Source organism: Vipera berus (assembly GCF_964194415.1).
Source record: "Vipera berus genome assembly, chromosome: 5".
Lineage (NCBI taxonomy): Eukaryota > Metazoa > Chordata > Lepidosauria > Squamata > Viperidae > Vipera > Vipera berus.
This window is the reverse complement of record NC_138207.1, coordinates 26,402,785-26,425,310: the sequence shown is the minus strand read 5'-3', so window position 1 is coordinate 26,425,310 and position 22,526 is coordinate 26,402,785. Positions and strand designations below refer to the sequence as shown.

Below are 22,526 nucleotides of genomic sequence, written 5' to 3'. Positions count from 1 at the left end.
CTGGTTCTGCTTACCTAGCAGAATGCATAGGATATCCTAAAACATATTCTTAAATATGTTTGAACAATTAATTAAATTTAATAATTAATTTTTAATTAAAATTAAATATTATTTATTAAAATCAAGAGAACAGCATGGAAGAAGGCAGTGACTAATTACTTTTGTAACCAATAAAACTGCTCAATGTGATGGCATCTTTATTTTATCAGTCTGAATCATATGATTTTTCTATTGATTTCTTCTCTGTAAATCCAGCAATTCTACTTTGTCTCTAGGAACTTCTCAACTTATAATTTCAGTTCTGTAATTTTCCAGGACAAAGTGAAGCAAGTGTGTTGCAATCCTTAAATATTTGAATATAGAACCAGTTTCCCTGGGGAAAAAAAGTTTTAATAATCAAGAACTGTCTCACCCTGTAATCACCAAAGCAAAATGTGCTTATCAATTGAAGATTGGGGAATATTTAAAAAATACACTAAGTTTACTATTGAGATCAAGAGAATCAGCTGACTTGTCAGTGTTGCAATCCTCCTGAGATTAGTCAGTGAGAGCGAGAGTTGAGTAAAGCAGACGGAGGAAAAGATGGGAGGAAAATTCTTTTTCTTTGTAGTAGCTTCAGCTCTGATAGCCTACTACATCTATAGGCCTTTACCGGAGAATGTGGAAGAACCCTGGAAGCTGATGCTTTTAGATGCTAGCTTTAGAAGCCTAAAACATGCGGTAAGTTGAGACATTTATTTCCTGTGCTTATGCCTGAGAAAGCTTGAAGGTGAAAGTTGTGCTAGAGAAAACAACAACCAAGTATGAAGAACATGTATATGTAAAATGAAGACTCATCATACTGAAGCAGACACTGAATGTTGTTGGGGGAGGGAGGGGAAAAGAGATATGGCATTTATATATTTTTCTACTCCTTTTCTGGATATAATTATCTCATATATTAAAAGATGTATAATAAATACAGGAGCAACTTCCTTTCTATGTTTTAGAAACTTATCCTTTTACAAAACATTTCTTCCAGAACTGCTCAGAGTCATCTGCCTTTTTGATGTTGAATATAATTTATATTTCAGACACTCAAGAGAACCAGTCTGGTGTTGTGGTTAAGGCACTAGATTAGAAACCTGGAGGCTGAATTCTAGACCTGCTTTAGGCATGAAAGCCAGCTGTGCGATCAATTCCTTCTGTAACTAAATGGATCAATTCTTGGTTGATCAAGAAAAACAAACAAACTCTGCACTCTGAGAAAGTACTAGGAGAAAAAAAGAAAGAAAAATACTTCTTTCACATCTTATTTATTTTTATTTTATTTTAATCCCATTTATATCCCGCCCTTCTCCGAAGACTCAGGGCGGCTTACAATTTAAGCACAAACCAATGTGCTTAGCAATATCTTATGTATCTGTTTGCTGAATTGAGTAAATTCTTGCATTTTTTTCACGATCTCATTATTTCCAGATTGTAATGCTTAATTGGTAATGCATGTAATGTATTTTGCCTGTTTATCTTGTGCTTGCATACAGGGAAACCCATACTTGCATTTTATTGGCTTCCACAAGACATTCCAAATAGAGAAAACCTAAAGTAAACACTCATTGTTTGATATATATTGTTCTGACATTTTAGCTTTTCATGTCCACCCAGTGCACTGAAATGGATTAGTCTTTTTTGCATGCTGCTGCATGATCAGCCTTCTGAGTGTCTGTTGAGGTGTGCAAAAATCTTTGCTGGGATTGCATCTGCAGCATATCAGTTTTCATCTGCCTGTGGGTATTTGTGAAGGGAAAGAAAACAAGTACCTTTTTAGCGAGTGGAAACGTCACTCTGATTTGAGCCAAGATTATTCTAACTGCTTGGGAGAGAACACAAGGTTCTACCTGTTTGGCAAGTTAAATTTATAAAGTAATATTACAAATGTGGTCAGATAATGATTCCCATAGTAACAATTCACTTCCCTTGGTCAACTCAAAGTACGCTTTGCCTTATCTAATAGTAGCAAATGTAGTATTAGTAATCATTAATCATAATCATTGGGCTAATGCCTCCTTAAATAACACCAGCTGCCTGCAATTAGTGCAGGTTCGCATCCCACCAGGCTCAAGGTTGACTCAGCCTTCCATCCTTCCGAGGTAGGTAAAATGAGGACCCAGATTGTTGGGGGCAATTAAGCTGACTTTGTAATAATGCCGCTTGGGGTGTGTGTGAAAGCCCTAATAAGCAGGCATATACATAGAATGAAGGCTACTGCTAAGCTTGTAAGCCGCCCTGAGTCTTCGGAGAAGGGCGGGATATAAATGGAATTAAAATTAAAAAAAAATTAAAAATTAGTCCTGCAGGACTTCTTTCATCTTTTCACAATTCTTTCTTGAGATCTCACTTCTGCATTATCAAGTTGCAAAACCTTTTCCTACATTTGTTTTTTTTTCTCACCAAGTCAGTGCTTTTTAAGTAAAAGCTGAAGCCACTTTACTAGGCCAAGTTATTTCTCCTTCACCTGAAATACCTGCCATATTGCAGGAGATCATGAAAATAAGTCATAAAGGGAAGCCAGGAGAATAACTAGAATAGAGTCATTTGGCAGAGCAGGGAAGAAAGATACAATTCAAAATGAGACTAGGTGGTATAGAGTTAAGTAGAGAAATGTGCAGAGAAATGTACACAAAGGCTTGATGATTAAAATGATTAAAATCAGGAGAAGATTGTTTTGTGGAAAAGCACATATCATGTACTTGGGACAGCTCTGCTTATGTCTGATTGTCTGATTGTCCCAGTGCTTAGTATTACAATATATATCTATCTTCTAAGATAAAAAGTCAGCTAAAGTTAAGGTGATGGATTTAGACAAATTTCAAAATCCCACTTGCCCATGGAGGTTACGTCATAGCCAGCCACTCACTCTTAATACAGAGGGTTGTTGTGAGGATAACACACATGTTAGCCACCTTTCAGGAAAAAAATGAAATAAAAATGTAATAATTCTTGGAGATCAAGATATTCTATGTATGCTTGCCAGCATTCCTAAATATTCAATCAATTTTTATTATGGTCGCAGATTAGCATTAAAAATAATAATTGGAAAAAAATAAAAATAAAGGCAAAATAATATATTGCAATTGGTGGTAGATTAACAGTGGGCAATTAAAATTTGCCTACAGCATACAGCATACAGCATAGCAGAATTTGTTTTACATACAGCATAGCAGAATTTGGCCACATTCAGAGAAACTACTTAATATTGACCTGATAACAGTAGTTGCACTTCAAAAAGGTCAGTGTTTCCCAGATATTTTATTAGGTAAGGTGTTACAAAATGAGTCCTTGTATAAGATGCTGTGTAGCAGAACATGAGCTATAGTATCAATGGCCCCTTGTCCACAGGGGCACAGTCTCAGCTCATATGGTTTTCTGCCAGCATTCCTAAATGTGGAAACCTGACCTAAGCCAGGATTAGTAAAACAGGTTTTATTATTATAATAGAAGAGACATTCATTTGCAATCAATACATTATTAGGAGAGGCAAATGTTAGCACCTAGTAAACAATATCCTGTCAGGGGAATAGTCAAAACCAGGGGTGTCAAACTGCCAGCCCGTGGGCCAGATGCTTCATTCAGAAACCGTGCCCACCCCATTGCCGGCAATGGCAAAACCATCCCAATATGTGCAACGTCACATTATGTCATGAGTTTGACATGTCTGATGTTGTTCGTTCTAGGAGGGGAGGGGTGTTATATATTGGGCTTAAGTGTAACACCACATGGTAAGCTGGAGCTAGCTAACAGTTCCCAGCAACTCAGACACCCCGTCTCCAGGGCTGCTATTGGCTGCCCCTAGGTGGCAATGGGTTGTTTTAAACCTATTGGCTGCCGCCTAGGGGCCAGGCTATAAATTGCTGCAGGCTGCAGCTCAGTTCCTCAGTTCAGATCCTGCAAGCAAATAAACATGATCATTGCTGAACTCACTTGCCTCGTCTTCATTGCTGCACAACGAACCCAGAACCCAGTACACAACACTGGCGATGAAGGTGGGATCCTGCTTCTCCAAAGGAGCTGAAAGTTACTAGGGGAGAGGCAGCGCACGCTTGGTGGGAAAAGGCATTTCACCCCCCTACGGTCGGCTAGCCAGACACGCTAGCGACCATGTGCTCAGTGGATCAGTCCCTGGGCATCAGAGAAGCAGGATCAGAAGATGCAGGAACCAGCCGTGAAGACCAGAAGAATGCCCAAGGTCGTAAGGCTGTGAGAGTTTGACATCAAGCAACCAGAAGGATGGCCATCGTACCTGTCCCAGGTCGAAAACTACCTCCAGGTGAACCAGGTTGCAGAAGATGGACTGAAGGCCGCTACGCTGCTCTGTGTGTGTGGCCCAGCAACATTCGATCTGGCTGAAAACCTGTTCACGCCAACGCCGCTGGAGTCAGTCTCTTATGCTGAGCTAAAGAAGCTCGGAGAACATTTCCAGCCGAAGATGTCGGTGATTGCTTGGTGTTATGCCTTTGAACAACAAATGCAGCAGCCCGGTGAGACAGCATCAGAATACATTGCGGCCTTGAGGCAGGCCGCACGCCTGTGTAGATTTTCTGACATTGAAGAGCGACTGTGAGACCGGCTTGTCTGTGGCCTACGAAACTGAATCTGACCTTCACTGAAGCCCAAGATGAAGTCATGGCAGATGAAGCTGCCGGTGGTGCTGTCCAAACAATCCAGCCTGCCAAAACGACGCAACGCAAAGAAACAGTCCACCATGAGGACGCCGAATGCTCAGAGGAATTATCAGACTATAAATGCACAATTAACAAAGCCCTTAAGCAACACACATACCCTGTCCCAGTGGTGAACCACATCTTGGCATCTTTGCAAGGAGGCACCATTTTCACAAAGTTAGATTTGGCACAGGCCTATCAGCAACTCCTGGTCAATGAGGCCACAGCCGCAGCCCAGATGATTGTGACTCATAGGGGGTCTTTCAAAGTGAAGCAATTACAATTTATGGTTAGTGTTGCTCCAGGTATTTTCCAGGGAATCATGGAATGCACTCTTAAAGGCATTCTGGGTGTTTGCCCTTATTTTGATGATGTACTTATTGCTGGAGAATCCACAGAGGTGTTAGCTAGCAGGCTCAGAGCTGTCCTACAGAGGCTGCATGAAGCAGGCCTCAAATTAAAAAAGAGTAAATGTAGTATTGGGGTTTCTTCAACTGAATTTCTGGGATTCTGCATTGATGCTAATGGTATTCACCCTGCTGAATCCAAAGTGAAGGCCATTCAAATGGCACCTAGCCCTAAATCCAAAGGAGAGCTACAAGCATTCTTGGGCCTCCTCAATTTCTACCATGCCTTCCTGCCTAACAAGGCTGTATTGGCAGAGCCTCTTCACAGGCTCTTAGATAAGAAAGCTCTATGGAAATGGACCAGCATTCACGAGAAAAGTTTCCAGGAACTTAAGGCACTTTTGTCAGTTAAATCCACTGTAACTCATTTCAGGGAGTCTAAACTAGTCTGTTTAGCATACTACCCCCTGTAGATAGGGCTCGCAACTTGGGAGTCCTCCTAGATTCACAGCTCACCTTGGAAGACCACATAGTGGCTGTGACTAGGGGGGCTTTCGCCCAGGTCCGCCTGGTGCGCCAGTTGCGGCCCTATCTAAGCCGGGATGATTTATGCACGGTCACTCATGTGCTCGTGACCTCTCGTCTAGACTACTGCAACGCTCTCTACATGGGGCTGCCCTTGAGGACCACCCGGAGGCTCCAACTGGTACAGAATGCAGCCGCGAGAGTTGTGTTGGGAGTCTCCCGATACTCCCATGTTACACCTCTGCTCCGTGAGCTGCATTGGTTACCAGTTGTCTTCCGGTTGAGATTCAAGGTACTAGTAATGGTGTTTAAAGCCCTACATGGCAGGGGTCCGGAGTACCTCAGGGAACACCTGCTGCCGGCATCAACCCCCCTGCGCCCTGTGCGTTCCCACAGAGAGGGTCTCCTCAGGGTGCCACCGATCAGAGAATGTCGATTGGTGGCCCCCAGGGGGAGATCCTTCTCTGTGGGCGCTCCGGAACTATAGAATCAGTTACTGGTAGAGCTCCGGATGGCGCCCGATCTTCGCTCCTTTCGCCGCGATCTGAAGACGTTTTTGTTTGCACAAGCCGGCCTGGCCTGATGGGGGATTGGTGGGGTTTTTATTCTTGTATTTTTATTGTTGTATTTTTGGGGTTTTATAAATGTAGCATATTAATTGTTTTAAAATCGGGCAACTATTTAATCTCCTTTTAATATTTGTAACTTTGTATTTTATTCTTGCCCTGTGAACCGCCCTGAGTCCTTCGGGAGAAGGGCGGTATAGAAATATTAATAAAATAAAAATAAATAAAAAATGTGATGCATCCCCTTATGGGGTGGGGGCAGTCTTGAGTCATTTAGAGAAGAATGGAACACAAGTCCCTATTGCATTTTATTCAAGGACACTGTCCTCTGCTAAGCGTAACTACGCTCAAATTGACAAAGAGGCCTTGGCCATTTTAGCAGGAATTAAAAAATTCCATGACTATTTATATGACAGGGACTTCACGATCTTCACTGACCGCAAACCACTACTGGGACTCTTTACAACAGACAAACAAACAAACACCCTACATACTTTCCCCAAGAATGTTGAGATGGTCTATTTTTCTATCAGCCTACATGTTTAAGCTGGTTCACAAACCCGGCAAAGAAATGGGCTATGCTGATGGCCTGAACAGACTCCCACTGCCACTAACGGAACCAGATCCGACCCCAGTGGCCAGAATTCTGTCCATTCATGACTTGCCAGAATTTCCCCTCCACGCTGGGGACATAGCTGCAGAAACAGCTACTGATAAAACACTTAGTAGAGTGCTTTCATGGGTGCACACAGGGTGGTCAGATAAAAGCCCAGGCTCTGATTTCCAGAGTTACTTTGTTAGAAGACATGAGCTATTAGCTCACAAGGATTGCATCTTATGGGGTCATAATTCCCACTTCACTGAGAGATAGAGTTTTACAGTCACTACATGAAGGCCATCCAGGTATTGTGCGAATGAAAGCTTTAGCAAGAAGCTACCTTTGGTGGCCAGGCCTAGACAAGGCCATTGAGGCACAGGTGCATGGATGTTATACATGCCAGCAATCAAGGCCTGAAATGCCACACGCTCCAGTTCACAGGTGGGAGGAAATGCACAGTCCCTGGTCTAGAATTCACTTAGACTTTTCTGGGCCCTTCCAGGGACAGCTCTTCCTCATAGTGGTAGACAGTCACTCCAAATGGCTTGAAGTGATCCCAGTTGCAAACATGACTACTGCTAGGACCAGCCAGGTGCTGAGAAAACTCTTTGCCACACATGGGTTGCCAGATGTCTTAGTTTCAGACAATGGGGCCCAATTCACTGCTGCTGAATTTCAGGCTTTCCTGAGAGCAAATCTCATCAGACACGCAACGTCTGCCCACTTTCACCCGTCCACTAACAGTCAAGCTGAACGTAAGGTAAGGACCACAAAGGAGTCACTTAAATGCATAGTAACAGGGGACTGGCATCACAGACTGGCAGATTTTTTACTTTGCCAGCATTCTACGCCCTGCACTGCTACTGGAAAAAGCCCTGCAGAACTACGTTGGGGGAGGCGACTGATCACTAAACTGGACAGGTTGCATCCAGATAGAGTGGCAGCAGAAGTCTCTTAACCAAAACCCCTGAGGGGGCTGCAAGTGGGCGATGGGGTTTGGGCCAGAAACTATGGACATGGGAATCTGTGGGTTCCTGGAAAAATTACCAAATCACCTGGTCCCCTCTCTTACGAAGTGGGGCTGGAGGGAGGGTGAGTTGTCAGACACCACATTGATCAACTCAGAAAGCAGTTTCCAGAATGGCCACTAAGTGAGGACTGCATCATAAGTCCCTCCCAAGGTCCCCAATCTAGCAGCCAAGCCAGCCCATGCTTGGACTATCAAGACTCTCTCAGCACAAGCAATGAGGCATTGTTTGTAGAAGAGGGGAGTCCGGAAGTGCAACATGGATCCCCTGACGGAGCAAGCCAACCTGATTTCCACAGCCACTGTGCTAACTCTGCTGAACAATCTGACTCTGGGGTGGGCCAACCTGGAGAGGCCAGCCAGAGAGCATCCAATCCTTTTGACTCAAGTGGATGAAAGGACACTGGTCTGCCCGACCCAGTGGGTAAGCTGGTAGACCAGAAAATGACTGAAACCCTGAGGCGTTCCACAAAGTCATGCAAGCCTCCTGCTTATTTAGCAGATTATATTGTAAAATAAAGGAACTATAATGTTGTATGTACTTGTGTTAATTGTTGACTATGATACTGTACTGAACAATAATGAAGCTATAATGTTGTTAACTGTCTATTGGTACTGTTAATGGGAGCCTCTTCATTCTGGTGTTAAATCTTGTAACTTGTATTATTTTGCTTATTGTTGCTATGATGTTGTTCATTCTAGGAGGGGAGGGTTGTTATGTATTGGGCTTAAGTGTAACACCACATAGTAAGCTGGAGCTAGCTAACGGCTCCCAGCAACTCAGACACCCTGTCTCCGGTGCTGTTATTGGCTGCCCCTAGGTGGCAATGGGTTGCTTTAAACTTATTGGCTGCCGCCTAGGGGTCAGGCTATAAATTGCTGCAGGCTGCAGCTCAGTTCCTCAGTTCAGATCCTGCAAGCAAATAAACATGACCATTGCTGAACTCACTTGCCTCATCTTCATTCCTGCGCAACAAACTCACTACACAACAAAAACCATTAGGTATTTCTTAGACAAAGAGTAGGTGATTACAAACCAGTATACTAAATTATTAATTTTCTATCTACATCCTACTGGCCCCTTGCAGTCATTAGATCATGAAACACTGAACAGTTATATTTTTAGTTCCTTCATTATCCTATTATATTTCTATATAATTACAATTTTTATAATTAGCATTTAACTTTTAACTCTGACTCTGTCTGAACATTGAGGTCTTCATTTTATATCTCATATTCTCCATTATTATTTATATCCTATTAATACTTCTTTTTCTCTCTTATGGCTTTATTACTTTATTACCTCCCTGTTTTCTCTCCCCTTACAGTTTCTTGCTTGTTCCTTCTACTATCTGCAGATATCTGAAATTATGGGCTCCATTACCATGAATTCTTTTCAGAATGTCCTGGGAGCATGGTGGGATTCAGCCAGTTCACACCAGTTCGGTAGAACAGGTAGCTAAATTTTGTTGAGTTCGAAGAACCGGCTGAACCCATGCTGTTTCTGGAAGTCCATTCTAGGCCTCAGAGCCTGGAGGAAGTCTCCAGGCCTAGAACGGCCCACCAGAAGTGCGTGTATGTCACTTCCAGAAGTCTGTTCTAGGCCTTGGAGGCCCAGGCCTGCATCTACACAGAGAACCGGATGTTCAGGTATTTGAATCCCACCACTGCCTTGGAGTATCTCATGGTGACCTCTCCAGGGCAACAGATGCAGGTCTTTCTCTGAAGCAAAACCAGCATGATAATTTTCTCCAAAGCTTTTGTGGATATTTTCCTCTCCCATATCTGGTGCCTAGTGCATATCAGTCCTTTTCTGTGTATTTACTGAGTGAGTGCTAGATTATCTCATTAACTGTGTTCTTGTTCTGATCCTTGTTGATTCCACTCAGTTGATTTTTCATTCTCCCTGATCCCCTTCTGATGGATGTCCTATCTGAGCCACTAGCAAATTGCTGGCTGTGGAACTCTGAGAGTTGAGGTCTCAGACTTGCCAAGATTGAGAAACACTGGTTTGTGGGAAAAGATGTGGAAGTTTAAATTACTATGAAGCCTTTGCTTAGCACAAGGATGTTAACGTTTCTTTTGTTTTCCAGGCCACAATTGTGGAGAAGTTGGGTCTTGGACACTATATGGATGTTTTAAATTTGTACACAATTTTTGAATATACAGCACCTACATCTGATGAAAAAGTTATTGTAACAGACACAGAATTTAACCATGTTCCAGTACGTCTTTACATTCCTACAAAGCAGGCAGATGTCTTGAAAAGAGCAATGATTTTCATTCATGGAGGTGGATGGTGTATTGGATCAGCAAGTAAACATAAGTATTTTATTCCACTAATTCCACTAATGTGGGTCTCTGTATCTATTTATTCTGATGTCTCGGGGCTTTCACTAAGATATAATAGAAGTATCCAAACTTCTTAGGCAAATAATTAATTAATTTTTAAAAACCATCCTGATGATTCTCATAAAATGAACTACATAGAAGGTACAAGATTCACAACTGTCAAAAGGTAAATTAGTGAGGTTGCTCCTTCCAACCTCTCTAGCTCTTGCCAGTTTATCTGCTTGCCAATTTTAGTTTACAATGTAATCTGAGGGGTTGGGGAAAACAAAGTACTAAGTTACTGCCATCCCATTATTTTTATTTCCTAGAGATATTTATGGGATGTAGGACCAAGAAGGGTTCTCAAATACAGAAGGTATGAGACTGTTACCTTGTGGTAGCATGTTAGTTTCCCATTTAAAAAAAAGAGACTTCTGGTTTTTCATTGTGGCAAAGTGTTCCTATTCTTACTGGAGATGTTTGTTTTTATCTAAAAGAGAAATAAGACTTGAAAAACTATCATAAAAACGTTGGACTTAAAAAGCTTTAAACGGCATCAATAACATCTTGTGGTGAAGTATGGTATTACAAATTTGTTATTAACTAAAGAGATTTGGCTTGAAGCCCAGACTCCAGAATTTTTTTTCCTTGACCTTGACAGCTACTACCTGTGAAAACCCAGTAGCATAGAAGGAACTTCTGGGCAGCATATCTGGCCTGTTTGAACTATGAATGTAAACTTTTACTGACTTTTAGAGCTATACTTGGGGAATTGCTTTCCTATTTGTTTATATAAGAAGCATATGTTATTATATGAGATGATGGAATACTTTGGACTTTATAGTAGAATTTTTTTGTCAAGTAAGACTATAACACATGAAATAGATGTCCCATACCTAGCTATAAAAAAACTATTTTTAATGTTTGATTCTAAAGTCTTTAACTTAACATACTATCAAGAGAATATGGTGGGAGATCAGGAAAAAATCCTTTCAATGTTGAAATCAATACATGAAACCATTCTTTCAGCTTGTGACAAAATAAGATGCAATATAAAGGAACAAGATGCCAACTTAAATATACAAACCCAGATCTTGACTACAACCAAAGAACTAACAATGCAGAAAATAACAGGAAAAGTGGAAGAACTAAACACTAAGACAGAGGACCCAATTGATCAACAGATACAGCCAACGGAAAAATCAGAAAAGGGAGTGACAACACTGAAAATGGAAAAGACTTTTTACAAAAATCAGAAGAAATTTGAGGAAAAACAAGAAGAACAGATTGAATGGAAGATAAACCTATCAGGACAATTGTGGAAAATTGGAGTAATAGGGAGGCGATCTAATGAATACAAATGGGCTAGTTCTTCCAAAAAACTTCAACCAAATGGTTTTTCTTATTCCAAATAAAATATATAATAATAGAGGGAGAACTATTTGATGATTGAAAGGCACTGACATGGAAGGTTAGTTGGCAAAGGAAGAAAGCCAGAGTAAGGCTGAAGAAAATAATGGCTTTGATTTATTAGAGGGGAATATCATATTACTAACGAGAGGATTGAATATGGTGGAAAATAGATACTTTTAGAAAATAAAGTAACATTACAATTGAATAGGTAAGATGTGTAACAAGACTAATAGACTTTAGTATGAAAAAGAAAAAAAAGGAGAAGTTGAGATAAGGGAAATTTTGGTCACCTAATATAAAATATTTGGAAATCATAAATAACAGTGTTTTTGTTTATTTTTCCCCCTCTTTTTTGAATATTGATGGGAAATTAAAGTTTTTGTATAGGCTAAAAAATATTGATAAATGTAACAAGATTTTTTTTACTCAGTTGAATATAAGAATTCTGTTTGCCCAATACTGTTTGCCCAGTATTTTTGAAAGCTCAAATACTCCTTGTCTTTTTCTAGCAATATCTATTATTACTAGAAAAAGAGAGGGAGTATTTGAGCTTTCAAAAATTAGACCTAAAGTAAAAAAAAATGTATATTACTGATTTATTGGTTAACCCAGAAATACATATAATGGTTTTGATTTATAAGAGGGGATACTGTATTATTAATTAGAAAGTTTAATATGGTGGAAAACAGATAACTTTTAGAAAACAGAACAAAACTATATTCAAATAGAATACTAGATTTTGCTATGAAAAGGGAAAAAGGAAGAAGTTGAGATAAGGGAAACTTTGGTTAACTAAAGCTTGGAAATTATAAATACCAAATGTTAATTTGAATATTGATGGGAAATTAAAGTTTGGGGAAAAAAGCAATAACAGGACATTGATGATATATAAGGATTGAATGCAAACACAATTAAAATATGTATAAGCTAAAAACTATTGATAAATGTAACAAGGATGTTTTTACACAAATCTTGAAGTTGCCAAGATTGGGAAACACTGGATTAAAGATTCAGAGAAAGTTTCCAGAAAGTCACTCCCAAGAAAAAGAGATAAAAACTCATTAGAATTGTGTAGGTTTAGGACTTCAGACCTCACATGAACATGAGGCAGGAACATTTCTGCTCTTCATAAAAGGAGCTTGATGTTTCTTAGCTTTGTATGGTGACATGCTAGGCTCACTCTTATGGGAGCCTAAAGCCCTTGTTCCATGTTGTTTTGGAAGCATGTACTGTGTATTGGTATTGCAAGAGTAATAAAACATACTTTTCCACTTATTTTTCACAGCCATGAAATCCTATGACCTCTTATCAAGATGGACGTCAGAAAGACTAACTGCTGTTGTGGTTTCAGTCGAGTAAGAATAGTGTTTGAAATAGACATTTTTGTTCATTAACCTTTTCCTTATATCTTTCTACAAACAAAAAAATTAATTAACGATTAGTAATAGCACAAACCGGCAATTGAAGTCCCATATGTATATTGTTATTGGTCGCTAAATTATACTTCCTCGCATATGCTGTGCTATAAGTATTATTTCTATTTATAATGGGTAATTAATGTAGTTTTATATTTACATCTTTTATACTTTAAGGGGAGAGCTTTGGTTATTTTTTTCTTGATGTTTATTTTATAATTATCTTACTCTTTTGGCAAAGAGTAAACAAACAGAATATGATTGGAAGATGGTATAATAATATTTAAATACATAAACAGAAATGCACAAATAATTTCGATAGACTAAAACCTCCATTTCACAATATACAAATATAATGATCCCAGTTGTCAACCTTTTGTAGTAGTCCAGACAAGAAACCAATGCTATGAGTACTAACACTACCTTTATTGCAAGTTTATAGTAACAGAATCTTTTTCCTCTTACTTTCAAGGGAACCAGGATGGTCCCATCTGAGATGCTTTCCATGCCCCATTCCTTCTGTAGGCTGAGAAGACTCTTATCTCACCATAGCTTTGGCTGTAGCTCTTCCTTCTCCTCTTTCTTAAGGGTTTTTCCACAGATTATTACATCAGTGTTGCTTAGCAGCAGCTTTAAAAAAGAAGCTAATGGTATTTTTCAAAGTTAAAGATTATTCTGTCTCAAATTATTCCATATAATTTATAGCTTCCATAAAGCATGATTTCCTATGAAATGTAATTATTCTATTGACAAAACAGATCAGATTAGAGTTAGTCAGTAAAAGAGACATTTTATAGACCATTTAGCACACAAATAAGTCAGGAATTCAAAAAAGATAAGCAAATTCACAGAGTTTTCTATATGGAAGCCAATCGCCTTATTTAATCTACTGTAAAATACTGTAAAATCAATTTTGTTTTACAACAACAGGAAATTTACATATTTCTGCCACTGTCTTTTTTAACCAATTCCCAAAAGTTATAGACTAGCTCCAAAATATCGGTTCCCAGTTGCATTCGAAGATGTGTACTCAGCAGCAAAGTACTTTCTACAAAGCAGCATTCTGGAGAAATATAATGTAGATCCAAGCCGAATCGGCATTGCAGGAGACAGTGCAGGAGGTAACTTAGCTGCAGCTGTAACCCAGCAGGTAAGTATTACCCATTTGAAAGTAAAAAAATCCAAAATGGAAGTATACATGTCATCTGAAGTCATCCTGATACTAATTACCTTGGATCATAAACAAGAGCTAGTTGTTGGGGCTTTCCACATTGGATGGCTAAGAGTAGGAAGTCACAATTTTTAATTACCTTGAAAGATTCAGGGTCTTCTAAGGAGTCCAAAATGGAGGGCCATAGAATTATGCATGTGGGCTGTCTGAAATCATCATGCAACACAACACCTTTGGTTATAAATAAGAACCAGCTGCAGCAATTAACAATCAGGTGCAACTGCTGAGACTTTCACATTAGAAGGGTAAAAGTGGGTATCTACCATTAAAAGAAAGTCCTAGAGATTTTTCATTTGTTGATTGCTCCAGAGCATCTACCATGATTCCAACAAAGCCTGAGAAGACAACTGAGGAAGGAAGGAGGAAATAGTACCTTGTCAATAGTTATTTCATTATGAAATATGTAACTTCAGCCCCATTCCAAGAATAAAGCAAGCTCAACAACACCATAAAAGTAAATTTAACATGTTTGTGTGAGCTGTGAATGACATAAGACCAAAAAAAAACTTTCCTGAGAGGAAATAATTTTTTGGGGAAAAGAGGATACTTTTTGGGACAATGTTAGTATACAGAGTCGGACATGACTGGACGGGGAAAATCTTTATCTGTACTTTGCAAGGAGAAGAGTTTTAAATCTTCCCAGCCTATTTTGATTATGACAGGATTGAAAAAGAGTCAATAACTCCTAAAATATCTAAACTCCACAGAGTAGTGATAAAGAATAGTTAAATTCAGGGCCTTTTTTGTCATAGAACGCTCAGAACGGAGTTCCGGCACCTTTTTTGGATGGAACCTTGTATGGTAGGCAAGGCGGGTTGTATGATATGTGTGAGTTCTGGCACCTTTTTCTTTTACAAAAAAAGCACTGGTTAAATTATAGTCATTGATGGATAAGATTGGAACATATTGAAGTTCTTAAGATATCTTTGGATAGTAAGTGTAAGATATCTTCCAATATTTTATTTGCAATTTTCCTCAAATTTGGCAGATTACAAATACTGTGAAAATATACTAGGTAAGGTTTCCCCCCTACAATTTTGAATAAAAGAGATAGAAAATGTATAAGCTTTGAAATTTTAATGATTGTTTTGTTTACATTATGAAATGCAAAACATATTAAAGAGTCCATCTTTCATAGGAATGTTTCCGATAAATATTGTTCTTTTCTAGCTTCTAGATGACCCTGATGTCAAAACTAAATTCAAGATTCAAGCTTTAATATACCCTGGTCTTCAGTCTATTGATCTGGAATTGCCATCCTATCAAGATAATAAAAACATGCCAATTCTGCCTAAAACAATACTCATCAAATTCTTCAGTGAATATATTACATCAGATGAGTCTTTTGCCAAAGCTTTAGAGACCAACCAACATGTTCCTGCAGAGTTTAACCATTTGTTTAAATTTGTAAACTGGAGTAACTGGCTACCTGAAAGATTTAAAAAAGGCCACATTTATACTGAACCATCACATAGAATTTCCAAAATTGGACACAGATACCCTGGGTTAGTGGATCCAAGACTAGCACCACTTTTAGTTGATGAAATCAAGCTTCGGGGCTTACCACTCACGTATGTTCTCACTTGTCAGTATGATATCTTGAGGGATGATGGAATCATTTATGTTTTACGTCTTAGGGAAGCAGGAGTTCAGGTAACACATGAACATGCTGACAATGCTGTTCATGGTGTTCTAACATTACTTTCAGGTCCTTTTGTACTAAATATAGGACACAGAATAGCTAACAACTACATTGAGTGGCTAAATAAGAACTTATGAAAACAAGCATATGTCACCTGAAGACGGTTGCTTTGGATTCATTTGGTTTCATTCAGTTTATATTTTTTTCCCCCAGGGACATTATCTTTTTGGTCAATAAATTTGGCACTGTAATTCTGCAGTTATTATACTTGATATAGAATCTCTTGTTTCCTGCTGTTTGAATAAGTATAAGAAGCTTGGAAGAATATGTGGGGGACTTGCATAACCATTAAATGATTAATAATTTAAAGTGAAAAATAAAGCTTTTGACTATTTAATGTGTGAAATTATAGCCTTGGGTCTTGAGGTTATTCAGGATTGCTTTAAAACTCATGATTTATTTCTATACCCTTTTGGCATCAGCAAATGTGTCCCAGTCGGCTTTTAAAGATAACTTGTTCCTTTTGGGAAGCAATATCTGGCTGCAGACAATTGTAAGCTCTTGAGTAGCATTTCATGAATAAAACCTCTTGTTTTCTCTTGTTTGGATTTTGCATGGATGGTGTCAAAGGAGATGGGTGTAATAGTGCCTATAAATTTATCTGGGAGATATACAGTAGGAGTATAGCCAGCCGTACCAACAGGCTGAAGAACAGTTTCTATCCATGGGCTGTCAGGCTTTTGAACGGGAAATAATTTTATAAACTTTATGCATGATTGACTTGCGAGGCCAGTGTGTTGTGCAATTAGCTCACATGGTGTAATAAGATGGAGGGTTTGTGTCACTGTGAGTTGGGGGTGGGGGCAGGAAGGGAGGCTCAGCCAATCTCAATGTATACATGGTTGTAGTTCGACAATAAAGGTTCATTTATTCACTTGTGTTACCGTTATACTATTACTATTACAATTGTCTCTATACTTTATTACTATTACTTCTATATGATTCACTGTTACTAATGCATAGCAATGTTTCCCTCTTACAGAACCTGTTCTGTGTTAATTTCTCTGTCTGATTTTTACTTCTCTGTTGTTACTGCTAACATGTAGAAGCACCTTCCACCTCTCTAAGTTGTGCTTTTTCTTGCTGGATCTCTATACTTTTGTTTCTCTGCACTGACCATTCCCTCTGAAGGCAAAACACCTCCTGTCTTTCTGTTGCTGCCCTTCTCTGTTCAATGATGGCTTCAGAACTCAAAACTATGAATAGCATTTCATCTTTTCTCCTCTCACACCTTTCAAGATTATTGCTTTTTCAGGTAAAAAGTTCAAATGGGAGGGAAAGAAGTTATCACAGGTGACTGCAGTTCTCTTAAGTAGCCTGCTTTTCCAAAGCGTGACATGGAAATTACGTTGGTTGTCCTGTTAGATGATCTTTATGAGGCTTGGACATGGAACAGTTCATATCTCCTGATGCTTTGGGAGTTCTTGGTAGCTTTTGATACTATCAAGGACCATATTGTTCTGAAATGCTAATGAAGGTTTGGAATTGGACTCCATGATATAGTGGTTCTGCTTCTTACCAAGTGGGTGGAAAACAACTATAATAATAGGAAAGAGCCTTCTATAGTAGTTTCCTTATAAAGTTCTCCAAGGATCACCATTTTCTCCCCAATTTTTAATATCTATCTGACTTTATCTCACAGCCAACTGGATATTAACAAAGCATATTTGAATATTTCAAATGTGATTTCAAAAACAGTTAGATCACCCTGACAGATCAAAAGCTCTATGATTTTTAGCTTACAAGAAAGGGCTGTATGAATAACAGACCAAATAATGTCATTTAAGCTATTTGACATTCTACACCAATCTACACTGATTTTTGAATCTCTTTCTAATATTTTCTTTTTGCAACTGATTCATAATATGTAAGTATTAATGTATAGAATTTGAATATGGTGCAAAACCAACACTGGATGTTATAATGATACAATCTTGCATCTATACTATGATTAGTTTTATCAAAGTTTTTCAAATTTTTATATTATTTAGAGGACTGGTGAAAGTCTGTAATGAGTGAGTTTAGACACATTTAAAAAGAAAATATTCATCCACATCCAACCACCACCATCATTATATTTTCCCCATTTCACTGTTTATATCACAGTAGTGAATCTGTTCCAGGATAAGGGCCATATTCCACCAAGACTATATTTCAATAATTACAAAAGTTTCTTGTTTCCTTTCATCTCTTCATACACACACACACACACACACACACGTATATATGTATATGTGTGTGTGTTGTGTACATATGTGTGTGTGTGTGTATTCCTGCCTCTTTTTAAATTAATAGTAGGAAAACAGTTACATGAGAAAGAAAACGAGAAGAGGATGAGAAAAGTTGTTTAGCAATTTGCAAGCAGAGATGGTTACTCTCTTGAACTGATTTTGTGCAAATAAGTCATAATCAGACATGAAGGGTGTTATGTACTGGGCTTTTGGTACCACACCACGTGCATTGCTGGAGAGCTAACGGCTCTCCAGCAGCCCAGACAGGACATCTCCGGTCCTGCAATTGGTCAGCCTTGGGCGGAAAGCATGGGTTCAATCTGATTGTTTGCTACCAAAGGGTTTGGCTATATATTGTGGTGGGAGTGGCCAAGTCCTAGTACAGTTCCAGCTTGAATAAAGAATGAGTTCCTCTGTATTCAGCTGTGTGTCTTCATTCCTGCTCACCAGAGCCCACAACTTAACAGTGGCGACGAGGATGGGATCCTGCTTCACTGCCTAAAGCGCTGAAGTTCATGAGGGGTCAGCATTACTTGCTGGAAGGAAGAGGCATCTTCCCCCTCCTCTCTAGGTTGGCTAGTAAAGCTACACTATCAGCCGCGTGCTCAGTGGACGCATTCCCTGAGCCCAAGAAGCAGGATCCAAGAATGCAGGAATCGAGGAAAGATGCCGAAAGTCGACAAACTCAGAGAGTTCGATGTAAAGCATCCAGAAGAATGGCCGTCTTACCTCTCACAAGTGGAGAACTATCTATGAGCAAACCAGATTGCAGAGGAAGGCCTAAAAGCTGCCACGTGGCTGTGCATGTGTGGGCCAGCAACTTTTGACCTAGCGAAAAATGTTTTTGCGCCAATGCCCATTGAAGCAGTATTGTTTGCAGACCTTAAGAAGAAGTTGACTGGGCATTTTCAGCCCAAGATGTTGGCGATGGCGTGGCGTTTTAAATTCAACCAAAGAGTGCAGCAAGTTCTCAAATTTAGAGGAATGACTGAGAGACCGACTCATCTGTGGCCTTTGAGACAGAACCCTCCAGCAGAGACTGTTTGCTAGACCCAATCTCACATTTGCCGAGGCACAGGATGAGGTCATGGCTGACGAAGCAGCCGGAGGTGCAGTGCAAACAGTGCAGCCCACCAAATCTTCAAAAGTAGAAGATTCTGTCCATCTTGAGGTCGCCAAATGCATTGGAGAATCATCAGAAGATGAAGAACCCGAAATGAACAAGCTCCAAAGGCAGCCAAATGCGTAAAACCGCAGCAACCACCAACAAGAGAATGATTACAAGACAGTTCTCTTACCTAGATGTAAAGGGTGTGGAGGCAACCATTTCCGCGCCAATTGCAGTTTTCATTCAGCCACGTGTAGAGCTTGCAGAAGGACCGGCCAAATCGTGGTGGTTTGCAGAGCCCGCCAGAGAGACTGGTCACTCAAACACCAGTTGGAGGAACCGACTAGGAGAGGTACTGGGGCCCAGGGTCCAGTTAGTGTGGAGTTCTTCAGAAGTCGGAGAAGCATTTGCCGCACTGGGGCTCGTCACCCCCTTAAGCCTAAACTCAAGCTCGCGGTAGAGCTACAAGGAGTTCCATGTAAGATGGAGTTGGACTCCGGCTCGGCGGTATCAATCATCTCGCATGACACATTCAACTTTGTGTGTAGATGCAGTAACCATTGGGCTAAACTAAGGCCCTCAGATATTATTTTAACAGAGTTTCAGAATGCTCATGTTAAAGTTAAGGGTGAAGCACCCTTATTGGTAAAATTTAAAGGGTTTTGGGGGCACTTGGATGTCATAGTAGTAGAGGGCCAAAGAACAAGTCTTATTGGACTTGATTGGTTTGAGGCTTTAGGCATTCAAATTACAGGCATTAACTGGACACAAACAGCAGACCTCATGACTGTTTGCGAGGAATACGTGGATGTTTTTGAGTCAAAACTGGGAACTTATACTGGCCCGCCAATTTCTTTTAAATTAGATCCTAACTTTGTACCAATTAGGATTAAGCCTCGCAGGGTCCCCTTTGCCCTAAAACACAAAATTGATTCCAAAATCGATAAGTTGGTAGAACAGGGTGTGTTACAGCCTGTTGATGGGGGGGGGAGTGGGAAACTGCTATAGTCACCCCACTTAAGTCCAACGGGGAAGTTCGCATTTGCGCTGACTATAAATGCACATTAAATAAGGCCCTTAATCAACATGCATACCCGGTCCCTGTAGTCCAGTGTTTTTCAACCTTTTTTGGGCAAAGGCACACTTGTTTCATGAAAAAAAATCATGAGGCACTCCACTGTTTTCTGCACCGTTGGACCTCCCCATGGTCGCTACACGAACGGTCGTAAGTCGAGGATGGCCTGTGTTCTCAAGGGGTTGGACTAGAATAGTCAACCATATTTTAGCCTCCTTGCAAGGGGGAACCATTTTTGCTAAACTTGATTTAGTGCAGGCATATCAGTAATTGCAGGTTGATGAGTCCACAGCCGCAGCTCAAACAATAGTAACTCACAGAGGGGCATTCAAAGTCAAAAGCTTGCAGTTTGGAGTCAGCGTTGCACTGGGTATTTTTCAAGGGATTATGGAACACACACTTAAGAGTATTCAGGGTGTCTGCCCCTATTTTGATGATGTTCTCATTACCGGGGAATCCCCAGAAGTGTTGGCCAATAGGCTCACGGCTGTTTTGCAGAGGCTCCATGATGTGGGCCTCAAATTAAAGAAAAACAAATGTAGTATTGGGGTCTCATCAATGGAATTCTTGGGGTTCCATATCGATGCTAGCAGAATTCACCTCACTGATTCAAAAGTGAAGGCCATCAAAATGGCTCCTAGGCCAAAATCAAAAGGAGAGCTGCAAGCATTTTTGGGCCTCCTGAATTTTTATCACACATTCCTACCTCATAAGGCTGAAATAGCAGAGCCCCACCACAGGCTACTTGATAAAAAAGCCCCTTGGAAATGGACTAACTTACATGAAAAAAGTTTCTAGGATCTCAAAGCCCTTCTTTCAGAAAAGTCCACTGTAACTCATTACATTGAGTCTAAACCTGTATGTCTTGCATGTGATGCATCTCCCTACAGGGTGGGAGCAGTCTTAAGCCACATAGAGAAGAATGGGAAGCAGGTTCCTATTGCGTTTTATTCTAGGACTTTATCTTCTGCTGAGCGTAATTATGCGCAAATTGATAAAGAAGCCTTGGCCATAGTGGCTGGAGTTAAGAAATTTCATGATTATTTATATAGCAGGTATTTCACTGTCTACACTGACCACAAACCCCTTTTGGGGTTGTTCACAACAGATAAGTAAACTCCCCATATTCTATCTCCAAGACTGCTGAGATGCTCTATATTTTTGTCTGCATACAATTTTAAGTTAATTCATAAACCAGGGAAGGAAATGGGCCATGCAGATGGCCTCAGCAGACTACCACTGCCACTAATGGATCCTGATCCAGCTCCTGCTGCTAAAATATTGTCCATGCAGGACTTACCTGAGTTTCCCCTCCACGCAGTGGATATTGCTGCTGAAACTGCCACATATAAAATTCTGAGCAGAGTACTGTCATCGGTATACACAGGCTGGTTGGAAAAAAGTCCAGGCTCTGAATTTCAAAGTTATTTTGTCAGGAGACATGAGTTGTCTAGACACAAGGGCTGCATTTTATGGGGCAACAGAGTCATTATCCTCACTTCATTAAGGGACAGAATCTTACAATCTTTACATGAAGGCCATCCAGGCATTGTACAAATGAAAGCCTTAGCTAGAAGCTACCTTTGATCGCCTGGCCTGGATAAGGCTGTAGAGGATCAAGTTCATGGTTGCTATACTTGCCAGCAATCTAGGCCTGAAATGCCTCAGGCCCCAGTTCACAGGTGGGAAGAAACATATACCCCCTGGTCCAGGGTTCACATAGACTACGCTGGGCCTTTTCAAGGACAGCTTTTCATAGTAGTAGTGGATAGCCACTCAAAATATCTGGAAGTAGTTCCAGTCCCTAATATGACTACTGCTAGGACCATCCAGGTGCTGAGAAAACTCTTTGCAACACATGGGTTGCCTGATGTTTTGGTTTCTGATAATGGGGCTCAATTCACTGCTGCTGAGTTTCAGGCTTTTCTTAGAGCTAACCTCATCAGACATGCAATGTCTGCACCATTTCATCCTTCTTTGAATGGACAAGCCGAACGCATGTTGAGGACAACAAAGGAGGCACTCAAGTGCATTATCACAGGTGACTGGCATCATAGATTGGCAGATTTTTTGCTCTGTCAGCATTCTACACCCTGCACAGCTATAAGGTAAAAGTCCTGCTGAGCTTCGTTGGGGAAGGCAATTGATCACTAAACTGGACAGGTTGCATCCAGATAGAGTGGCATCCGAAGCCTCTAGACCAAAACCCCTGAGGGGACAGCAAATGGGTGATTGGGTTTGGAGCAGAAACTATGGG

General features: G+C 40.2%; 1 protein-coding gene across 2 annotated transcripts; it reads left to right on the top strand.

Annotated features, from left to right (window-relative positions):
* The first annotated feature begins 549 nt into the window (after positions 1-549).
* Positions 550-16,630, top strand: AADAC (arylacetamide deacetylase). 2 transcript variants are annotated; one of them, XM_081328806.1, is made up of 5 exons: positions 550-720; positions 9,857-10,055; positions 12,793-12,862; positions 13,901-14,072; positions 15,324-16,630. In XM_081328806.1, the coding sequence occupies exons 1-5, from the start codon at positions 583-585 to the stop codon at positions 15,930-15,932; spliced, it is 1,188 nt and encodes a 395-aa protein (XP_081184932.1). In that variant the 5' UTR covers positions 550-582; the 3' UTR covers positions 15,933-16,630. The 2 variants fall into 2 exon arrangements, with proteins under 2 accessions (XP_081184932.1, XP_081184931.1); XM_081328805.1 differs by having other exon boundaries at positions 9,857-10,079.
* Positions 16,631-22,526: the final 5,896 nt, after the last annotated feature.

Excerpts from the sequence above, each read along its gene's own strand:
- AADAC (XM_081328805.1), top strand. The coding sequence starts at position 583 with ATGGGAGGAAAATTCTTTTTCTTTGTAGTAGCTTCAGCTCTGATAGCC. Across the intron at positions 12,863-13,900 it reads GCTGTTGTGGTTTCAGTCGA|TTATAGACTAGCTCCAAAAT; the intron begins GTAAGAATAGTG and ends AATTCCCAAAAG. Across the intron at positions 14,073-15,323 it reads CTGCAGCTGTAACCCAGCAG|CTTCTAGATGACCCTGATGT; the intron begins GTAAGTATTACC and ends GTTCTTTTCTAG.